Source organism: Stegodyphus dumicola, chromosome 10, assembly GCF_044657685.1.
Source record: "Stegodyphus dumicola isolate Sdum_Otavi_A_Nest chromosome 10, ASM4465768v1".
Lineage (NCBI taxonomy): Eukaryota > Metazoa > Arthropoda > Arachnida > Araneae > Eresidae > Stegodyphus > Stegodyphus dumicola.
This window is the reverse complement of record NC_140777.1, coordinates 30,673,317-30,691,598: the sequence shown is the minus strand read 5'-3', so window position 1 is coordinate 30,691,598 and position 18,282 is coordinate 30,673,317. Positions and strand designations below refer to the sequence as shown.

Genomic DNA, 18,282 nt, shown 5'->3' with positions numbered 1-18,282 from the left:
TAGTTGTATTAAACGGTGTCTTATGTAGGACACATTATTTCAAAAAATTAAAAGAGAATGATGAGACTTACCTTCATGTTGATGATATATTCTGGAGTCAGCTCCCTTCCGTTCGCTTGAGCTATCACTTCGAAGATCCTGCCTATCTCCTCGTATCGCCCTTTGTCCTTCAGCCAATCAGGTGACTCTGGAAATACCCTGACCAACTGCTGGATTATTGCATATGCTTGAAGGAATACATTCTTATAACATTTTACCATACATATATGTAATGCGATTCGATAAAAATTATGCTTTGACTATTAACAAACTGCTGTTTGAAATCTAATATTGAATGTTTGCAAATAATTCTACAGCAAGCTGTATTATATAATATGCTAAAGCTTATATGAATTGCATACTGTCGGGTATTTAAAATTCATAGCAGGAAAGAGCATTTTTTGTGCGTAGCAATAAATTCATTTGCACACCTTTAAGTAAATCAATGCCTTAGATTTAAAACATGGAGCAATTTCTTCAGTGTTCAGTATATTTGCTACGAAGGGTCATAAAGTTCCTGAGAAATATTTGCTCCTCCTTGGCATACATATTTAAGAAAGATAGTGTCAGATAGGCGAGAATAAAAACATTAAATTTCAAATTCCCTTATAAAAATATTTTCTTCATTTACTGGAAGATGTCTCTCTCTGTATAGCAACATTCAGTAGCCCTCATTAAATTTCCCAGATTTTTCTGCATTGACGTTTTATGGACATGCAAATTTAGGTTTATATTTCTCCTTCGTCTGATATTTACAACTTTACAAGTACAGGTTTCCAGGAAGCAGCGAAAGTTGGTAGGACAATGTAAGTCGTGTTATGATAAGTGTATAAGAGAAACGGCAGCTATTACTTGGTAGTCAAGCAAAACATCTTGAAAACATTGTATTGAACATGTAAGGTTGTCTTGTGAATCGAAGGTATTGAATTACGCAACCTATATAATACATATGAAGTATATTTTACCCTATATAGTATGCTCTGGAATATTTTTATTTTACTTATTAGTTAGCAGAAGCTTAATAATACACTAACGTGTTTTTGTCTCTTAGATATTACAAGAGTGGCCCTATCAAAATGATCTTCTCGACCTTAGGTTACACTTGAAAGAGAAAGTATAAAATCAGCTTTTGCTATGATAACCCAGGGATTCATTTTTTTAACTTTAAGGCTAAAATTGCTCCTCCCACTGATTCACACCAAGTCGAAATTTCTTAGAAGCTTCCTGAAATCTTTGTGTAACTATCTCCACGAATGCTTATTTTTTGTCTAGTTCCTATCCCGTATGTCCACCTTCTTCCTTTTGACCACTGATTCGAATTCCGCATGAAGCATTACACTTCCTACTTTGTTTCCCGAAGCAGCAAGGCTATACATAAAGTAGTTTCCAGAATAGTGATAATGTTTTCTTAATTGAACTAATTTTTAATTTGAATTCCTTCATTTGCTTACTTTGTAGCACTGTACTTCGAACATATTCCCTAGCATAAAATATATTTTTCGTTTATCAGTGATAATTTGTTCGCTATTTTTTGCTAATTTATGTATTAAACTTCATTAATTTTTTACGTAACATCATAGCTTGAGACGTACCTACTCTCTAGTCCATTGGCTGGCCAGGCCTTTTATATACGGCATAGAATACATTTTGTAACCTTTTTAAGAGTGTATATATACGTACATCTTGAAATATGTCCAAGAAATGTTGGCAATATATATAATGCCCATAACTTCAAGTGTAAAATATCAGTGGCCTTTTCGTATTAAACCGAAGAAAAAATCTCTTTCTCATGGCAGTTTTGGAAAATTTGGTATTTCTAAACAAAACTCTTGAACACTTGCCGGGCTATTAGAAAGTAATATTGCCTAGACATTGATAATTATTTTTTAAACAGATTGCATCTATACCCAAAATTTATCCGTAGATTTTCTATAAAAGGTTTACTTTGATTCCTTTGATTTTTAATTCTAAACAATTGTCCGTTATTATTATTTGCTAGCTATACTGTAGGCTATATTTGTATGCATTTCTCTACAAGCCGAAAAATATTTGTTCGCCGTTAGGTTTTGAACTTGGGGGTAAATACTGAAGAAAATTTATAATTGAATTTGTCCTAAAATTAGGGAAAATATAAAGTTAGGTTAGCAAACTATTTTTGCTTCTGAAGATGAGGGACATATATTTGAACCCCTCGAGCTCGATGGCGTTTGATTCAAAACATATACACCTCTGTAGAAAGCTTCTATTTTAAAGTTCTACATTGAGGTATTTTAAGTTCTGTATTAATGTGATTTTAATTCAATTAATTAATATTATTTAATTAATCTTTAATTTAATTAAATGATGAACTATATATTAAATGGTTGATTTCTTAACACTTGGCATGAGGGTATACTTCGCCGCCAACTTGCGCGTGCAGCGAGCGTTTTTCGTGAATCGCGCGGAAGTATGGTTATTCAGGAAAATCGCAGTAAATCGAAAACTACTTCGTTTTTATGAACGAAACTTTTTTTTTATTTTACACTTAAATATATACTGTATGATTATTTAACAAACAACAAAAAAAAAAAAAAGAAAAAAAAAGAAAAAAAAAAAAGATATTATTACGAAATCACAAAAATAAATGATTTTAAAAATTTTACAATGTATTCAAAAACACTTTTTCATAACACGTGCATCTTTACAGTATGGTACCGTTCGAAGCATTTTCCTCTATGAAGAGGAACACGGCAGAGGCTACATATGAAACACGTTTCACTTCGCACTTTTTTGACTGCGCACACGCGACATTGTCTTTGTGGATTTTTCTTCTTCTCTTCACCAACAATTTTCTCCAATACGTGTTTGCGCATATCCATGGAAAATCTTCCAGGAGGGTCGCGTTTTGATATCATTTGCTTTGGTTCTTCAGTGCTGATTTCAGGTAGTTCATCAGTAACCCAATGTCGTGCGATGTCGTGCAAAAATTTCTTGTATCTTATTTTTTGCGTCTTTGTCGAATTGTATACTATATATGCATTGAAAAATGCACAATTCATCATATGCATAGCTAAGCGCTTTGTCCACTTCACTGTTTTACGAAAAACTATAGTAGGACAAATACTGATCGGCCCGATCTACTCCTTTCATGTACTTGTAGTTGATCAAAGCAGTTGGCTTTGTGATTTTTTGTCTCTTGGTACAATCACCATTACTGCTTTCTTTCATTTCCGTAGAATGGATTGAAGAGATGAGACTGACTTCTTTCTTGGATTGCCAAACTTGTATCAATATATAATTTTTTATTCGAAAGATTGTTTCTCCTTTTTTCAGGCACTCTGGTAGACCTCTATTCTTCCTAATTGTTCCGCAAATTCGTATTTTCTTTCTTTCTTTTTTTTTTTTTTTTTCTTTTTTTTGTAAAAGGGCTTCCGTGTTATCGACGCTGTTGTAGTAATTGTCCATGTACAAATGGTGTCAGACAGAAGTATATGGCGAAACTACTGTGAGTATCGTATCGATCAAACGTAATCCTTGAGCTGCATAAACTTCAAAATTGTAAATATAACCAGTGTCACTTTCAGACAATATTCGTATGATTATGCCGTATTTTATAATTTTTCCAGCGTTGTAAACTCTAAAAGACAATCGTCCTCTCCAAGGTATTATGCCCTCATCTAACGATACTTGTTGTTTCGGTTTGTAAATGCTATTGAATTTTTCAACAAAATAATTTAGTATAGGCCTTACTTTGAATAATCCATCAGAATCGTCCGTGATGTCTTCATTGTTATTGCAATGCCAAGCCTTCCATATTTGGCGAAATCTATCCCTTGACACAGTTTTTGAAAAAAAAAAAAAAAAAAAAAAAAAAAAGAAACAGTGCACTTTCGCAGACATCAGTTGACCAACAATTGTCTCCGGCGTCTTTACGAACTTGTCCCATGAAAATAATAAGCCCCCAAAATTTCTTCATCTCGGGAATCGTAATAGCTCTCCATTTCATGCTTTTGGGAGATATTTTGAACTGATTCATATTTTGATAATAATATCTGTTTGATTCCGCGACTAAATATGCAAAAACATCATCGCCTATAAATAACTTTACTGCATCAGCTGTGGATTCAGGAGCATTAGCCATGTTAGTTATCCCAGGATGACCCAAAATCTCTTCAAGGTCTGGAGGATTGTCAATCGATGACCATTCATCTGTTCCTTCATCAGAAGTTGTTTCAGAATTACTAGAAATTCTTCTTCGGACGAACACTCGAGAACGTGGAATAATGTCATCATCGTCACTTTCTTCGATATCTTGAATTTCAGAATCACTATCATACTAAAAGTCCAATAATCTGTCAGCGCATACTTCTTCATCATTATCTTTATCACAACGGTTCATTTTATCAATTTATTTAATCAATAATAAAAAACCAAACTTCAAATTGACAAAACACGACTTGTACTTTCTGAAGCTAAGAGTTCGATTGAAGAAGAAATAACTCAACAAAAGACCAAGTAACTCGACAATCATAACTGGTTGAAAGAAAAAAATGCAAAGCGTTGCCTAGCAACGAAAACAACACCCATATAATGTCACACATACATATAATTATACGTATTTGATAGATTTGTGGTGGTTAGCGGGTATCCACCACAAATCTAATAAATACGTATATTTACGTGACCCGCGCTCCAGTGACAGACTGCAAAAAATGTAAAAATACGTTGAGAGCATGCCATACATATTTTTACGTGACCCGCGCTCCAGTGATAAACTGCAAAAAACGTAAAAATACGTTGCCCGCATGCCAAGTATTATATCGGTTATTTTTTTCTCGGTTTCAATAGCGGTTATTTTTCTTTAAAGATAGAATTTTCAGTTATAAAAAGTTACGATGCGTTTTCATTTAACTGAAATTTAGAGGCACAAATATAATTATGTTTGTTAATATAGGTCTAATAATAAAAGTATTTAGTTACTATAGAATGTATAAATATGGTGAATATGAGTAGTTTATGCATATTTTACTTGATGTTTCATAACAAAATTTCATAAATCACTGCATTCGGTAATTCATTGTTAACTTCTTCATTTTATCAAAAGAAAGAAGTTATCAATGAATACTTTAAGAGTATCTAGGAAACGAGCACTAGTAATTAACCTATTAAGTCGATATTTTGGTAAAGGAATCAAAACGATAGAAGAAAGATTCAAAGAAGATATTTAGAGATAGATGTGGGAAGACGCTAAATTAAATACTAAATAATTTTCTTCCACATATATTAAGATATATGAGATCAGGAGGCTCGACTGTACATTAAAATTAATGCATGTACAGAATTGAAACCTTCTTAGTCCGTTTGAATCATCCTATATAGAGGTAAGAAATCGTTTCCTGCAGATTCATTATTTGTAATAGCAATAGCTGTTAGACAGACCGATGCTCTGTTTGCTTCCTTCTGCAGCAGTTTTCAGGGATATGATATGAAACATATTTATATTTCGTGTAAGTGCACATTTTCCTTTTTCCTAAACTGCAACGGTCAAATTCCATACCATTGTTTTCCAACTGCAGATCCACTCTAGCCAGTATTTACAAAATACACTATTGGCGTCAGTGGAAATAAGAATATTACGATTTTTACCTTAACTTTTTAAAAATATATAATTGTTATTTACTGATAAAAAAATCTTCATATTTAATTTACACAGTTTAATAAGTAATTTTTCCTAGGATATGGATAATAATGTGCACTACTAACGATAGGATAGCGGAATATAATATTGAAGAAAATAAATAACAATAATCAGAATGTGTGTTAGTCTATAAAAGTGTGTTAGTCTAAAATATATATATATATATATATATATATATATATCTTTTAATGAATTCTTTATTCTTATTAGACACAGTACACATCGCATAAACTGTCTGTGATTTAGAATTACATTTTTATTAAAACATGTTGAAAAATACGAAAATAAATAGGCATTCGACAGCATCAAAAACAAACTGTCAACCCGCGAAAGCAGTTACAGTTAATTCCTTTTGGTCCTCCTGCTGGCGTTTCTACCTTCATATAAAGTTCATTGTATCGGAGTAGAGCCTATTTTACTATTCACTGCCGGAACTTTCATCTGGAAGCTCGTGGGAAAATACAACCGGACAAACCCCTAGATGAGACTTCTGACCGCTTGTCTGATCGAGTTTTCCCATTTGTTTTCGTTTTTCTTTTTTTCTTTGCTTTTGAACGAAGTGTGTGAAAAGATTTCTTAATAGTTACAACTCAAGTAGGAACCTGTTAGCATGTTGCAAGGGAATTCTTCTAGCACCTATGTTAAAATTTTGTAGACTTTTATTCGCGATTCAAAACATCTCCAGCTGAAAGGTTTAATGTTGAATTCGAATTGTGGGAAAGATACCAAGAATTTTGTCAAACTCGTTGCAGAGATACTTACCACCAATACAAGAAGAAAGCGAAGAAGGGAAGTGTGGTGACCAGAGCAATGTGAGCCCAGTCCCGCACCAGGAAGGCCATGATGGATAAAAACACGAGACCCATGCTGCGGGCAGATTGGCTAAGAACAGACACTTGATTTCTGTACTTTGGACCCACCAGCTCTTGGGCTGAAAAAAAAATGATTAGCAGTTACATTCAGTTTGTTATTTTAATCAGTGAAATCGAAAGGCACAGGAATTCGGTGTTTATATATCATAGAATATTCATATGATTGTTATATCGGCTACGATTTTTGAGAATAGATCTGTTTGCATCTTACATTTGCTCGTCTAATAAGATCAGAAATATCCTTAGCGAACTCTTCGTAGAATGTTTAAGAGTTATGTTACATTTACCCAAGTTATTAATAATTTGTCATTCACACGGCCTAGCAACTATTGCCAACACATGAACCAATGGCACCGTCTCACACCGTTGACTGTCAACCTACAAGACACTGGGGATGAAAGTTCTAGATAGCCATTATACTCTTTGCTTTAATTTTATTTTAACAATATATCTAAATTCAGTCCACTGCCTCATATGTCGGTAAGAATCAATCGATAAATTAGCGGTGACCAACAACTTTGATATTCACATCCGATTTAATTTTATTCAAATAACCTTCCAATTTGTACAATGCTAAACTAAGTTAATGTGGCTAAATAATAATTTTTACAGACATGAGCGGCGTTATTTTAATTACTGAAGGATATTTAATAGCACCCTAATATTACGTACTGGGAAAGATTCTTTAAACTTTTTAATCATTGTAGTGCCTAATAGTTTTTACAGAAAGAAAGATGTATGTGCTAATATTGCTTATAAATCACCATTCAATGAAATGTGATGTTCTTAAGTTTTATTACATTATTACTGTTTTTTAAAGCAAGCAATATCAACAAAAGTTTTGAAGTGTCAGTTTTGTCTTTCTGTTTCGTCTTCTTTTTATTTATTTAAATAACTAAAAGAGTCATCTATACTATTTCTAGGGATATGAAAAATATATTTTTAGATTATAAAAGAGAAATATTTCTTAAGATGTTTCTTAAAAATGTTTCTTAAAAAGGTTTCTTAAACATTTTTTAAAAATTTAGATGGAAATGTTGTAGATATTAGAATGAAAAACCAATAAACTAGTTATAGATCCCGAAATAAATAAAATTATGCGAAGAAAAGATTATTTTAGGAAAAAACTAGAAAACTTTCTCTGATTTCAAATCTTGTTGAATTCGTTGTTTACAAATTTCTTTGTCATTAATAATTATATTATGCTATTATTCAATCTGTAAACTAAGTAAGATGTTTTTATAAATGTTTATTCGCAGTTTCTGTGTGCATGCTCTTTTCCTCTATAACAGAAGTTTAATTTGTACTTAATATTTACTTTAATGTTTTAATTATGATTTTAATTACTCTTTTCCCTGTAATAATTTTTTTTTAATTTGGAGAAGCGGTACAAAGACAGAAATCTGAACTTCGTCAAAAATTTAGTCAGAGTCAAGTACGTGTTAGATTTTGACTATTACCACGACATTTACGAATGGTTAAACTAATTTAAATTTTGACTTATGTTCTCTTTGATTTTTCACGTTTTCTAAAATCAGAATGTAATGTAAATTAAGAGTACGCAAAGAAGAGTTTAAAAACCAACAATGATTCAGTGCAATTCACGTGTTACTACTCGAGGAAGTATTTTGTTGTTTGTAATTGCTGGCGCCGGTGCAGCTACCTGTGTTGGAAATAATGTACTATTATTCGGAGGTCGCGTTGAGGGGGGGGGTAGTTCCGTTGCCTTCTCAATCACCGTGTAGAAAGTGTTCCAGATTTATAGTGGTTAGCTAAGGATGAAAACCAGATGTCTTATTTTAAAGGATTCGGTGTTTATATCTGTAGATTTCTTACGCAAATTGCCAACCTGCAGCCAGTTATTGTCAATAAAAGGTCGTTCGTTTACTCTTGAAAGTTTTCAACCAGGAATGATCGATTAAAGTTTTCAGGATTTGCTTCTTTGCTTATGCAAATTCATTGATGTCAAAATGATATCTCGCCGATGTAATTCTTAGTGAATTATCGTTAGGTAAACATACGTTTAAGAAGATTGTAGTATTAGAATAAAATGTACTCCTCTGAGATTGGCCATGGCAACTTTGAACTTTACACCGATGTTTAAAACTTACAATTAGGATATTAAGCCATAATATGAATGCATCTTTGGGTTTCTAGGGACATTGCTGTCTAGGATTATATTTACCTAATGCAACAGGCGACGAAACGACGGCTGAAGAGGTGACACCGACGACAAACCGAAGGGCGATGAAGTAAACAAAGTCTGGAGCAATGGCAGTGACGACTCCAAAAAGGCACTGGACAGCCAGGAACGCGAAGAAACTCAACCTCCTCCCGTATCTAAAAAAAAGAACCAATTAGATTAAGAATTTTTTTTTGTTTATTTATTTAAATATCTTCAAAACTAAAAATAGACAGCACCAAATGAGTACTGATTTCTTTGGATTCTAATTCAGAACTGGATTTCTGCTAAATAATTTCTAATGACCACTGCTCGAGATAATCATAATTAAGATACTCCTTTTTCTTTGTTTCTAAAACATTTAATATAGATACGATTTTAATAAGATTTTATGTTCGTGCAAAAAAGAATCGAATGACGAAAAAGCATGAAGTTTTTTCGTCATTCGAAGAAAATTAGAGATGTCGAATCTCGAATACTTTTCACAATTCGCGGATTCGTATGTGCTATCTTCAAAAATAAAACTGGGAATACGGTGGGCATTCATTGCATTAACTGCTGTATTTGTATGTCATATATCCTCATATCTAAAAAGTAAATAACAAAGTGAGAAAGTAGATAAGAAAGGAATGTATTCAACTGGATTTTATTGAAACGTTTACAAGTCATTGTGTATATTAAGAGTCACTTTTACGGATAATGCGAAGGAAAGATCGAGAACTAGTCACAAAGCTTTCTGGTTGAGTCTGTCTATACCAAATTAAGATGACCTCTATGGAAAACACATGCCGACAACTTTATGCCTAGAATAAGATCATTTGTGGCAATATGAGTTACATGTATTTATTTATATAGCAGTCATATTCGTTGATCATAAAATTTTCGGGAGAATCATAGAGGTGATAAATGAGTTCCAAACATATGCTATACGTGTTTGATAGTATTTAAGTCGAATGATCTCAGCCACCGTTTTTTATATAGCAGAGCTTGTAGCGGTGCCTTTAATCAGTAGTGCGAGCTTGAATGCATTTTTCGTAAAAACTTGTGTTAAAACTGGCATGAAGGCCCATGGTGGCAAGGTATGCTTGAGCATATCGAGCAAGGAATCCTGTGCTGCTCTGCATTCAACTTAAACGGCATGCTATTCAGATCAGTGGGGCAAATGACAATTATCTCTGTCCAAACAATCAAAATGTAAACATTTTACTTAAATGTTACGTAGATTACGTAGATGTTACGCAGATTTTTGATAAATATTTACAAGCTTTCTTCTGATACGAAATCTTCGGAAGTTAGTTATAGACCAAATCATGACTTAACGCGCAGAGTATACTATTTTTGTGGTGTCAGCTGAAGTGAATTCGATATCAGTTTAAAGTGTATCCTTCTGTGCGAGGGACGCAAATCACTGATAAACTTACATACAGGTGATTTGTATATAACCGTCTTCGTTCTTCATGTTGACATTGTACGGTCAGAAGCCTTTTGATATGCATTTACTGACCTGTGTCGTCGTGCTTTTAGACGCAGAAAACTATCACCAAAAGGGATTGTAATTTTTAGATGTTCACATACTCATCTCTGTGACACATCTGTTTTACTTTAACAAGTGTCCATAAAACGTACATGACGTAATTATTAATATTTAAGATTTTAGCTGAATCCAGTTGTTGCCGCCAGTTGTGACTCCAAGATACACTGTTACCACTCGTCACCTGGCATCCTGCTAGTCCATTCCATCTGCTCCTTTTTCAATATTCAGCTGTTTCGAATTTTCTCGTGAATTCCAAAACGTAGGCTTTTCTCAAGTCTAACAAGTTTCCTTTCCAAAAATTCTGTTATACAAATTTTCCCTTTAATTAAACTAGTTTTCGAGTGCGTGCGTACATCTGTTTATATATGAAAATTTTATGGTTATATATTGTTTTCTTGGTCAAATAGGTAAATCTTTTAATTTTTAAGATTATTGCTTTAGACGTTAGTTTTTTTTCCTCTTTTTACTTTGGATGTGTTGAAAATTTGTTAGTGAAGTAAAATGGTACGTTTATCCCAAGGGGGCGTTAGGCCCATGGACTGTTAGTCTGAAAACGGCATTTTGCGTCGTTTTACTTTCTCCGCTGATTCACTTTTCGAACTATTGTCACCAAATATTATCACCATGTATTATATTTAAAGAAACTAAATAATGAAGAATCTGCATGAACGTATGAATGTATCTCGCATTGTGACAAGAAGTACGCTCTTGTATATTTAAACTGTATATTACGCTTAAGCATTGTTTTTTTTTTTAATATTACATACTGAAATGGTAAAATGCGGTTTTGATTTTCACTTTCAGTACTTTCATCCATGTCAGAATTTTGCATTTCTTATAGTTGTATCAACCAGTTTTAAAAATGAAATGAATTAAACTTTTCATAATTATCATAAACGGGGATTCATTATTAAAAGTCTGATAATTTATGAAAATTATTAGTGATATTCTGCGTCAATTTCCTTATTCTGATTTAAAATAGAGGCACACATGTGAAATAAATGCACCTTACAATTATCTGGATTTTTTCCCAACCAAGTATTTTTCCTCAAGCAGTTTTAGTTTTTAACATGTAGTACGTATATTGCGCAGGATATCATTACTCATACATTAGAGCCAGTTGTTCTAATTTAGGAATTATTAAATAAACAGTATTGCACATCTATTCGATTATACAGTAAATTTAACAATTAAAAATGTAAATAAGACTTGAAGGAAAATTCATAGAGTCACTAAAGCTTAGATTTGAATACAAGAATATCAAGTTCAGTAACGCTCCATTGTTTATGATGCCAATGGCATGGCTGTTCCAAGTATCAGTCTGGAATCAGATTTATTGAAACATGCACGAATTATTATTGTTTTTGCATTTACTGCATAAAAATAGTGAAAGTATTAAAATTAAAATTATTTTTGAGTTATTTTGATATTATTCATATCAAAAGATTTAGTTTTATAAATCAGCATCAAAATACATTACTTCTAATACGCATAATATGTGTTATAATATGTATAATTATGTATGTAATAATTATTTTTAATATGTGTAATATTGTTCATATCTAAAGATTTACTTATATTATTAATATCATATCTAAAAATTTACTTATATATATAAATTAGCATCAACGTACATTAATTTTTATTTTAGAAAAAACACAAAATACTTATATGAACTCTCATAACTTTTATTTCACCTTTTTTAAAACCAAAATTTCTATAAAGGCTATGATTGTAACTTGAAGTTTCAAGATTTCAAATTTTAAACATTTTTGATTTAATTTATTTTACGTATTCACTTTTGAAGCAGCTTGTGGCGGGCTTTACAACGTAGTTTTATATTACAGACTGTGGCATGTAAGCAATTTATAAAGTTATGAAAGACAATGGATTGTCTTCCCCAAGCCTACATTTTAAGACATTTTGTTTTACTCTTTAAGTAAAAAGGTAAACGTACAGGGGTATAAGAATTACGTCTGAACATCTGTAATGGAAGTTATAGTTTCTGGAAAACTAAATATGAGATTTTTCAAGTTGTATATAAAGAAAGAAATTTGAGTAACATATTAGCTAACCACTCACTGTAGCTAAAATATTGGGAAACATATATAAAGACACAGAGGAAGTTCCAAAATAACATTTACACTCTTGAGTACTGAGTTACTACTAATAAAAAGCATTGCTATTTTTAAAATCACCAATGTTGAAATTTTAAATGGTCATATTTAATGGACATTTACAGCAATACTCATCCAGAAACTACAGAAAACATAGACTAAAGAGAGGATGACATTTCAGTAGGAAGTGAAGCTTAGTTAGTCTATGTAAATCATTCCATGCCCGTGGCCTTGTGTTAGGCTCATTAAAAGCACGTAACAGTGTTCTCATATTTCATCCAATTTCCTCTCTTGTTTCCAGCATCATTTTCTTATCAGATCATACATAGTTCCATCTTCCTCTGGTGTGTCATGTCATTGATATGTTACTGTGACTCTGATTAACATTGTCTTTATACCTATTAATATATTCTCAGTTTTCCGATAACATTTTCAAACTCGCTTATATTGCTTGAAATGAGACATGATTATGTTTGCTATGTAGTGCATATTTATGCCTGCCCTGTGGTGGACTGTGACGGCGTAGAGCTACTAAGTTATTCTCAGCAGGAAACACGAAATGTCAGCTATTCCCTCACCAGAATTCGAACTCCAGGGTCTATGACTATTAGCTGAACAGGCTTCCACCTACACCGCGACAGAACGATATGTGTAAGGAAAAAATTTCCTACTACTCTCCATCTCCATATTTAGTTGATGTTCTCCCACTGTAGACCTGTTAGTTTATTTGGGGTAAGAAATGCAAATTATCATCTGTGCGGTCACCGAGATTCAAACTCTGAATTTTTCGACTACTAACAGGATATACTACTATTTACAGTACAAGAGCACGCAGTGGGGAAGGCGAAAATTCCTTATAACAGAACTATAAACAACAGAATGAATGCTTTTACGCATTTACACGAACATTTAACACAGATATTGCAGCTTGAAACATGAAATGCCCACTCGTGTCTTTTTAACATATTATCTGTTATTTGAGCTAAAAAAGCGGTAAATATTCACAAACAACGTAATTTAGAACTCTTGCGTATACGCAATACAACTCATTCTAAAAATATTAATATTATTCTTAAAAACTATTGACATAAAATTCTGAGTTTTTCGTCTCAAATTTACTTCTATTGAGAAAAAACATTGTCTAAGAATGTTAAATAAATTAGTTACTTACCTGTTCATAACTAATATATACAACCACTGACCGATGAAAGCTCCCGTGAAAAATATAGTTAAGGCTAGCGATGGCAGCCAGGCTGAATCACACACAAGATTCCACTAGAAAAAAAAAAGAAAAAAAAAAGAAGAATGAATTAAAATTTTTCTAATAGTACAATCACAAATTTCTTCATTATTTAAAACAACCGGACTTTTTAATAACCACTTTGTATAGAGCATTCTAAAGATTCTGTGATGAGCAGGCCTTATAAAAATATATTAATATTTATTATTACCATACCTTTTCAGTTTACGTATTAAGTACATCATACTGTATTTTGCAACTTTCTGCTTCAAACGAGCTTTGAATCAGATGCCTAAAAGGTATATATCAAAGGCATTCGTAATCCCAAGAAAGCCATGTTATTGAATAGCAAAGGTTTTGCTTTTCACTATTTATAGGGATTAAAAAGAGGGTTGAACCTAGAGTAACGTAATGGAATTTTGACGCCATGATTAATACAAAAAAAATCTGATGTGTACACCACATGAATTCCTAAATCTACTTCGCCGACAGCGCATAAACCACAATAGAATAAATACATTCTTTAAAATTCACTCTAGTATTTGTTTACGATAGCGACACTCTGGCGCTAAATTCACTTAACAGTATTAATAATTGTATAACAGTTAACTTATATATTTCGTTCATATTATAACTCATAATGTACAAAATTTATATCATTTAAAGAATAGAATTATCTAATCGTTGCCACATGTTCTATTCAAATACTATAATAAATCTAGAATGATGTATAAAAGAAATTAAGCAAACAAAACAAAAAAAAAGAAAAAAAAAAGAAACAGTTTTTCACAGACGATTGAGTATTTCTCATTTAATTAATTCAGTTCTCACTTCGCGAAAAGGCAAAAATACATAAAAACTCAAAATATCTATATTAAAAATTACGAAGTAAATCTTAAACGCTTATTTCCTCGAAAAAATTCCAGAACGGATTAAGCATGATTTAAATAATAAATGAAGGCGTTATCTTTGTTGTTCCGAAGATAAGTTTCTCTAGATTGGCAACAAATCCACTAGTCTCCTGTTTCAAATGTAAACATCAATGGCCGCTTAAAAAAGGCTTAGCGGCAATTAAACAACTTTAAAATTGCTGATAATTCTAAAAATATTGCACACATATTTATTAAAGGCATAAAATCCTTAACCGGAAGATAAAAACAACATAATTCAATCATTTTTAATGCAAAAAAATGTACAATTTACCAACATATAAGAGCAAAGAAACTGAGATCACTGAGCCGGGTAACAGAGTGGATTTATATATAAATATATTTATATACGTTTGGTGCGGCTGATTGCAACCAAAATACGAGGTGCACATCTACATGTTATAGCAGTCCTATACAAAATTTCAACGTTCTGAGGCTACTCGTTTTTGAGTTATGCGAGATACGTACGTACGCATGAACGTACGTACGTTCGTACAGACGCCACGAAAAATTCTCTTCAGAATTAATTTTAAAGCAGTTTTATAATTTTTGAAGGAAAAGAGTAGTTTATTCTGTCTTCACGTACAGGTATCACGCAAAGACATCGTTAAAGTGCATTCGATAGCGGTCAAAATGGATATTTTCGTTGAAATATGCTGTCTGAAACTTTTTGCGATTACAATACTTCCTTTTTACTTCGTATAAGGAAGTAAAAAGGATTTCCATGTATCATTAATATTAAATGGTCCGTTTATATTCGGGGAAAAATTCTTATAAAGATGTCATATGAGGTCATCCATCCACCTCACTGACCACAAAAATTGCTTTTTTTATAAGACTTTTCATAATTTTATATCGCCATATTGATGATGCGTTCAAGATCAGATTTCTGTGACCTGCGCTAACTTAAAATGTTTTCAAATACCAAGTTGAAATCTAGATGCGAAAATCAGTTTGAAGTTCCCCTTCGCCAAAATAGTACCTTAAAATTTGGAGGTCGCACCAGTCCCTTGGTGAACTGAATTGGGGCACTGAATATGGTAGTCTCACGCGGGTTTGAAAGCAGACGAACAGGCTGTCAGCATGATTGACTTCTGTGGTTTCCGCCACGTGCGATGTAAACACGAACCAGTTTTCCTTAAAACATTCTACACGAAGCCGTCCTTCCGCTTCAGATAGGTCACCTATGCTTTGACATATTCAAATAACCTAATGTAACCTTAATTCTTCTGGTGATCTTACTGACCAATGCACCGGACCACCTCTGCTGATCCCATGTTGAGGATATATTTCAAACGTAATTTCGGACACCTTCTTTGATGATGACGGTCTGTTTTTGCTGTGTTTTGTGTCGTTACTACGGTTCCAGGAAAGTGTTTCCGACCATGCATTGCTATGTGTGTTTCAATCACCTATTTATACACCATCTCCTCTGAAGGTTTGTAACCAAATTGCTGAAACATCCTGTATAATGTAAGATAAAAATATGTAAAGCAAAATTCTAAATTTAATTTGCGATAGACCCTTAACTGTCTATGGGTATTTCCTGTTTCTGTTCTAAAAATAGTAATTTGTATAATAAAAATTTCTAAATTGAGTTTCTTTCTAATCTGAATAATAAACTTTCTAATCTTTCTATATTATTTCAAAATTACTCCATGTTACATAATTCTTGCTTAACGCTCATAACAGACACACTTATGCTTCAACCAGTAATGCGAGATATGACACAAAAAACGAGACTAAGTGTGTAGCTTGAGAAAAGAGTGGAGTTGGCAGCAACTGTTTTGGTGATGTCATCACACACACCTCCTCTATTCATGCGGCTAGTTTCGACTAAACGATCACGCCAGTTGGGAGTAATGCGTCATTGAGTGAACATGTGCAACTGCATTCTGCCGGGAAAAAATATATAATGTAAAAAATTGACAACGAATCAACAGGAAGTTTCTTGTGAAACTTACGAAATCAGCCGCGGAAGCATTTCAAATGATAAATGAGGCTTATGCAGATGAAACTTTGTCTCGTGCACGTATGTTTGAATGTCATAAGCGGTTTTCAGAGAGAAGGGGCAAAGCACGCATGTCAAAATCAAAATTCAAGGCAGTTTTAATTGTCTACATCGACGTTAATGGAATTGTAATGATTGAGTGGATTCTCAGTGGTCAACACTACTACAGTGAAGTACTGTAGTATCTGTAGAGATATAGACTACTTTAAAAATTAGGGAAATAAGGCCACAGTTGTGGAGTGATGGCTGGCTGTTGCACCAAGACAACGCAACCGCTCACACGGCCTTATCTGTGAAGCAGTGGCATCCTCCTTCTTCAGCTGATTTGGCTCCATGAGATTTTTTTTTATTTCTTAAAGACATTTTACCTCAGTTGAAGAGGTTCAGGCAAAAACGGAGAATCTCATGAAGGGCCTTCCAAAAACCTGTTTTCCGAACTGATACCAGCAATGGCAGCACCAAATGCAGAAGTGTGTGAATGATGAAGGGAACTACTATGAAGGTGATAATATCAGGGAGAACTGATTCTGTAAGTGCAAATATTTATTGGGCCAGTCTAGTTTTTTTTTCGTGTGTGTCACACCTTGTATTTGTTAAGTTTTTTTTATTAACCAATCAAAATACAGCTAAACAAGATCCAAGTCACTCCGAAAAGGAATTTAATTTTTAATACATCGGAACCCTGCTTTTTTTCGCAGTCCTGGTAACACGTCCCCGCTTACCCTTCCGCTTCAACAACTCCTGTAGTGGTTTCATCAATCATGTTTGAAAAATTAAACTGGCTAAGAGTAAAAGCAAATAAATTAAAACTTAGATAAAAAATTGCAAGTTAAATTACCTGTGCATTTCCACTTAGTTATTCTATACATAATTCTATTAAAAACTTCTTTCTATTCTACAAATGCTTTACTGGGAAGACATAGTTTATATGCTATTTAGTTACAAATTTGTTTAGGTTAAGCCAGGGTTTTCCCTAAGAAAGCGCAAGTTTTCCAAAACTACCATGAGAATAAATTATTTTCCTGATTTAATGTAAAATTTCTCCTGCTATTTTATACCTGGATTTGTGTACTTTTAACATATTACCTTAGCTTATTTGACATATTTTAATATGCACGTATATATACGTTCTTAGAGATATCACAAAAAGCATTCTAGGCCATATGTATATATGGCCTTGCCGGTTAGAGGATTCCCGTAAGTTTTCACATAGTTATTCTCTGTTTCATGTTACTAAAAACACAGGAATCACAAGAAACACACTCTCACATAGCACAGGAAGTTTGTACATATTTAATGACCTACAATTAAGAGAAATAATGAAACTTAGCACTAAATTCAAACATATCTTCGGAATAAGCAAACACTACTGCCTCAAAAACAGCAGGAATACAATTTAGAACATAATACTGGAAATTAGGTGAAAATCTACGATCGCAAAAGTAGATAAAGTAATAACTTCAATGATATCGGTAAACCCTTTTACAGCCAACTATTTAAGAAAGAACTTAATCAACATATTACTCACGAAAGGACTGCTGAAGAAGAATTTCAGTAATCAACAAAATAAGTGCGTTTTCCCAAATTTTATAAGACACCGCTTAAAATCAGATTTTTTTTCTAACGGTACCAAAAATCATAAGAAAAATTTTCACTACTTTATAAGGTATTCCTCCCGCTT

At 32.9% G+C, this 18,282-nt stretch overlaps 1 protein-coding gene across 1 annotated transcript in view; it reads right to left on the bottom strand.

The window, feature by feature from the left end:
• Positions 1 to 18,282, bottom strand: part of LOC118204695 (beta-alanine transporter-like) — a 314,607-nt gene that overhangs the window by 61,548 nt on the left and 234,777 nt on the right. The window contains exons 2-5 of the mRNA XM_085825101.1: positions 13,593 to 13,696; positions 8,774 to 8,928; positions 6,479 to 6,647; positions 72 to 198 (exon numbers count right to left, since the gene is read on the bottom strand). Of these exons, the coding sequence (XP_085681227.1) occupies positions 72 to 198; positions 6,479 to 6,647; positions 8,774 to 8,928; positions 13,593 to 13,696 (555 nt within the window). The remainder of the gene's footprint in view (positions 1 to 71; positions 199 to 6,478; positions 6,648 to 8,773; positions 8,929 to 13,592; positions 13,697 to 18,282) is intronic.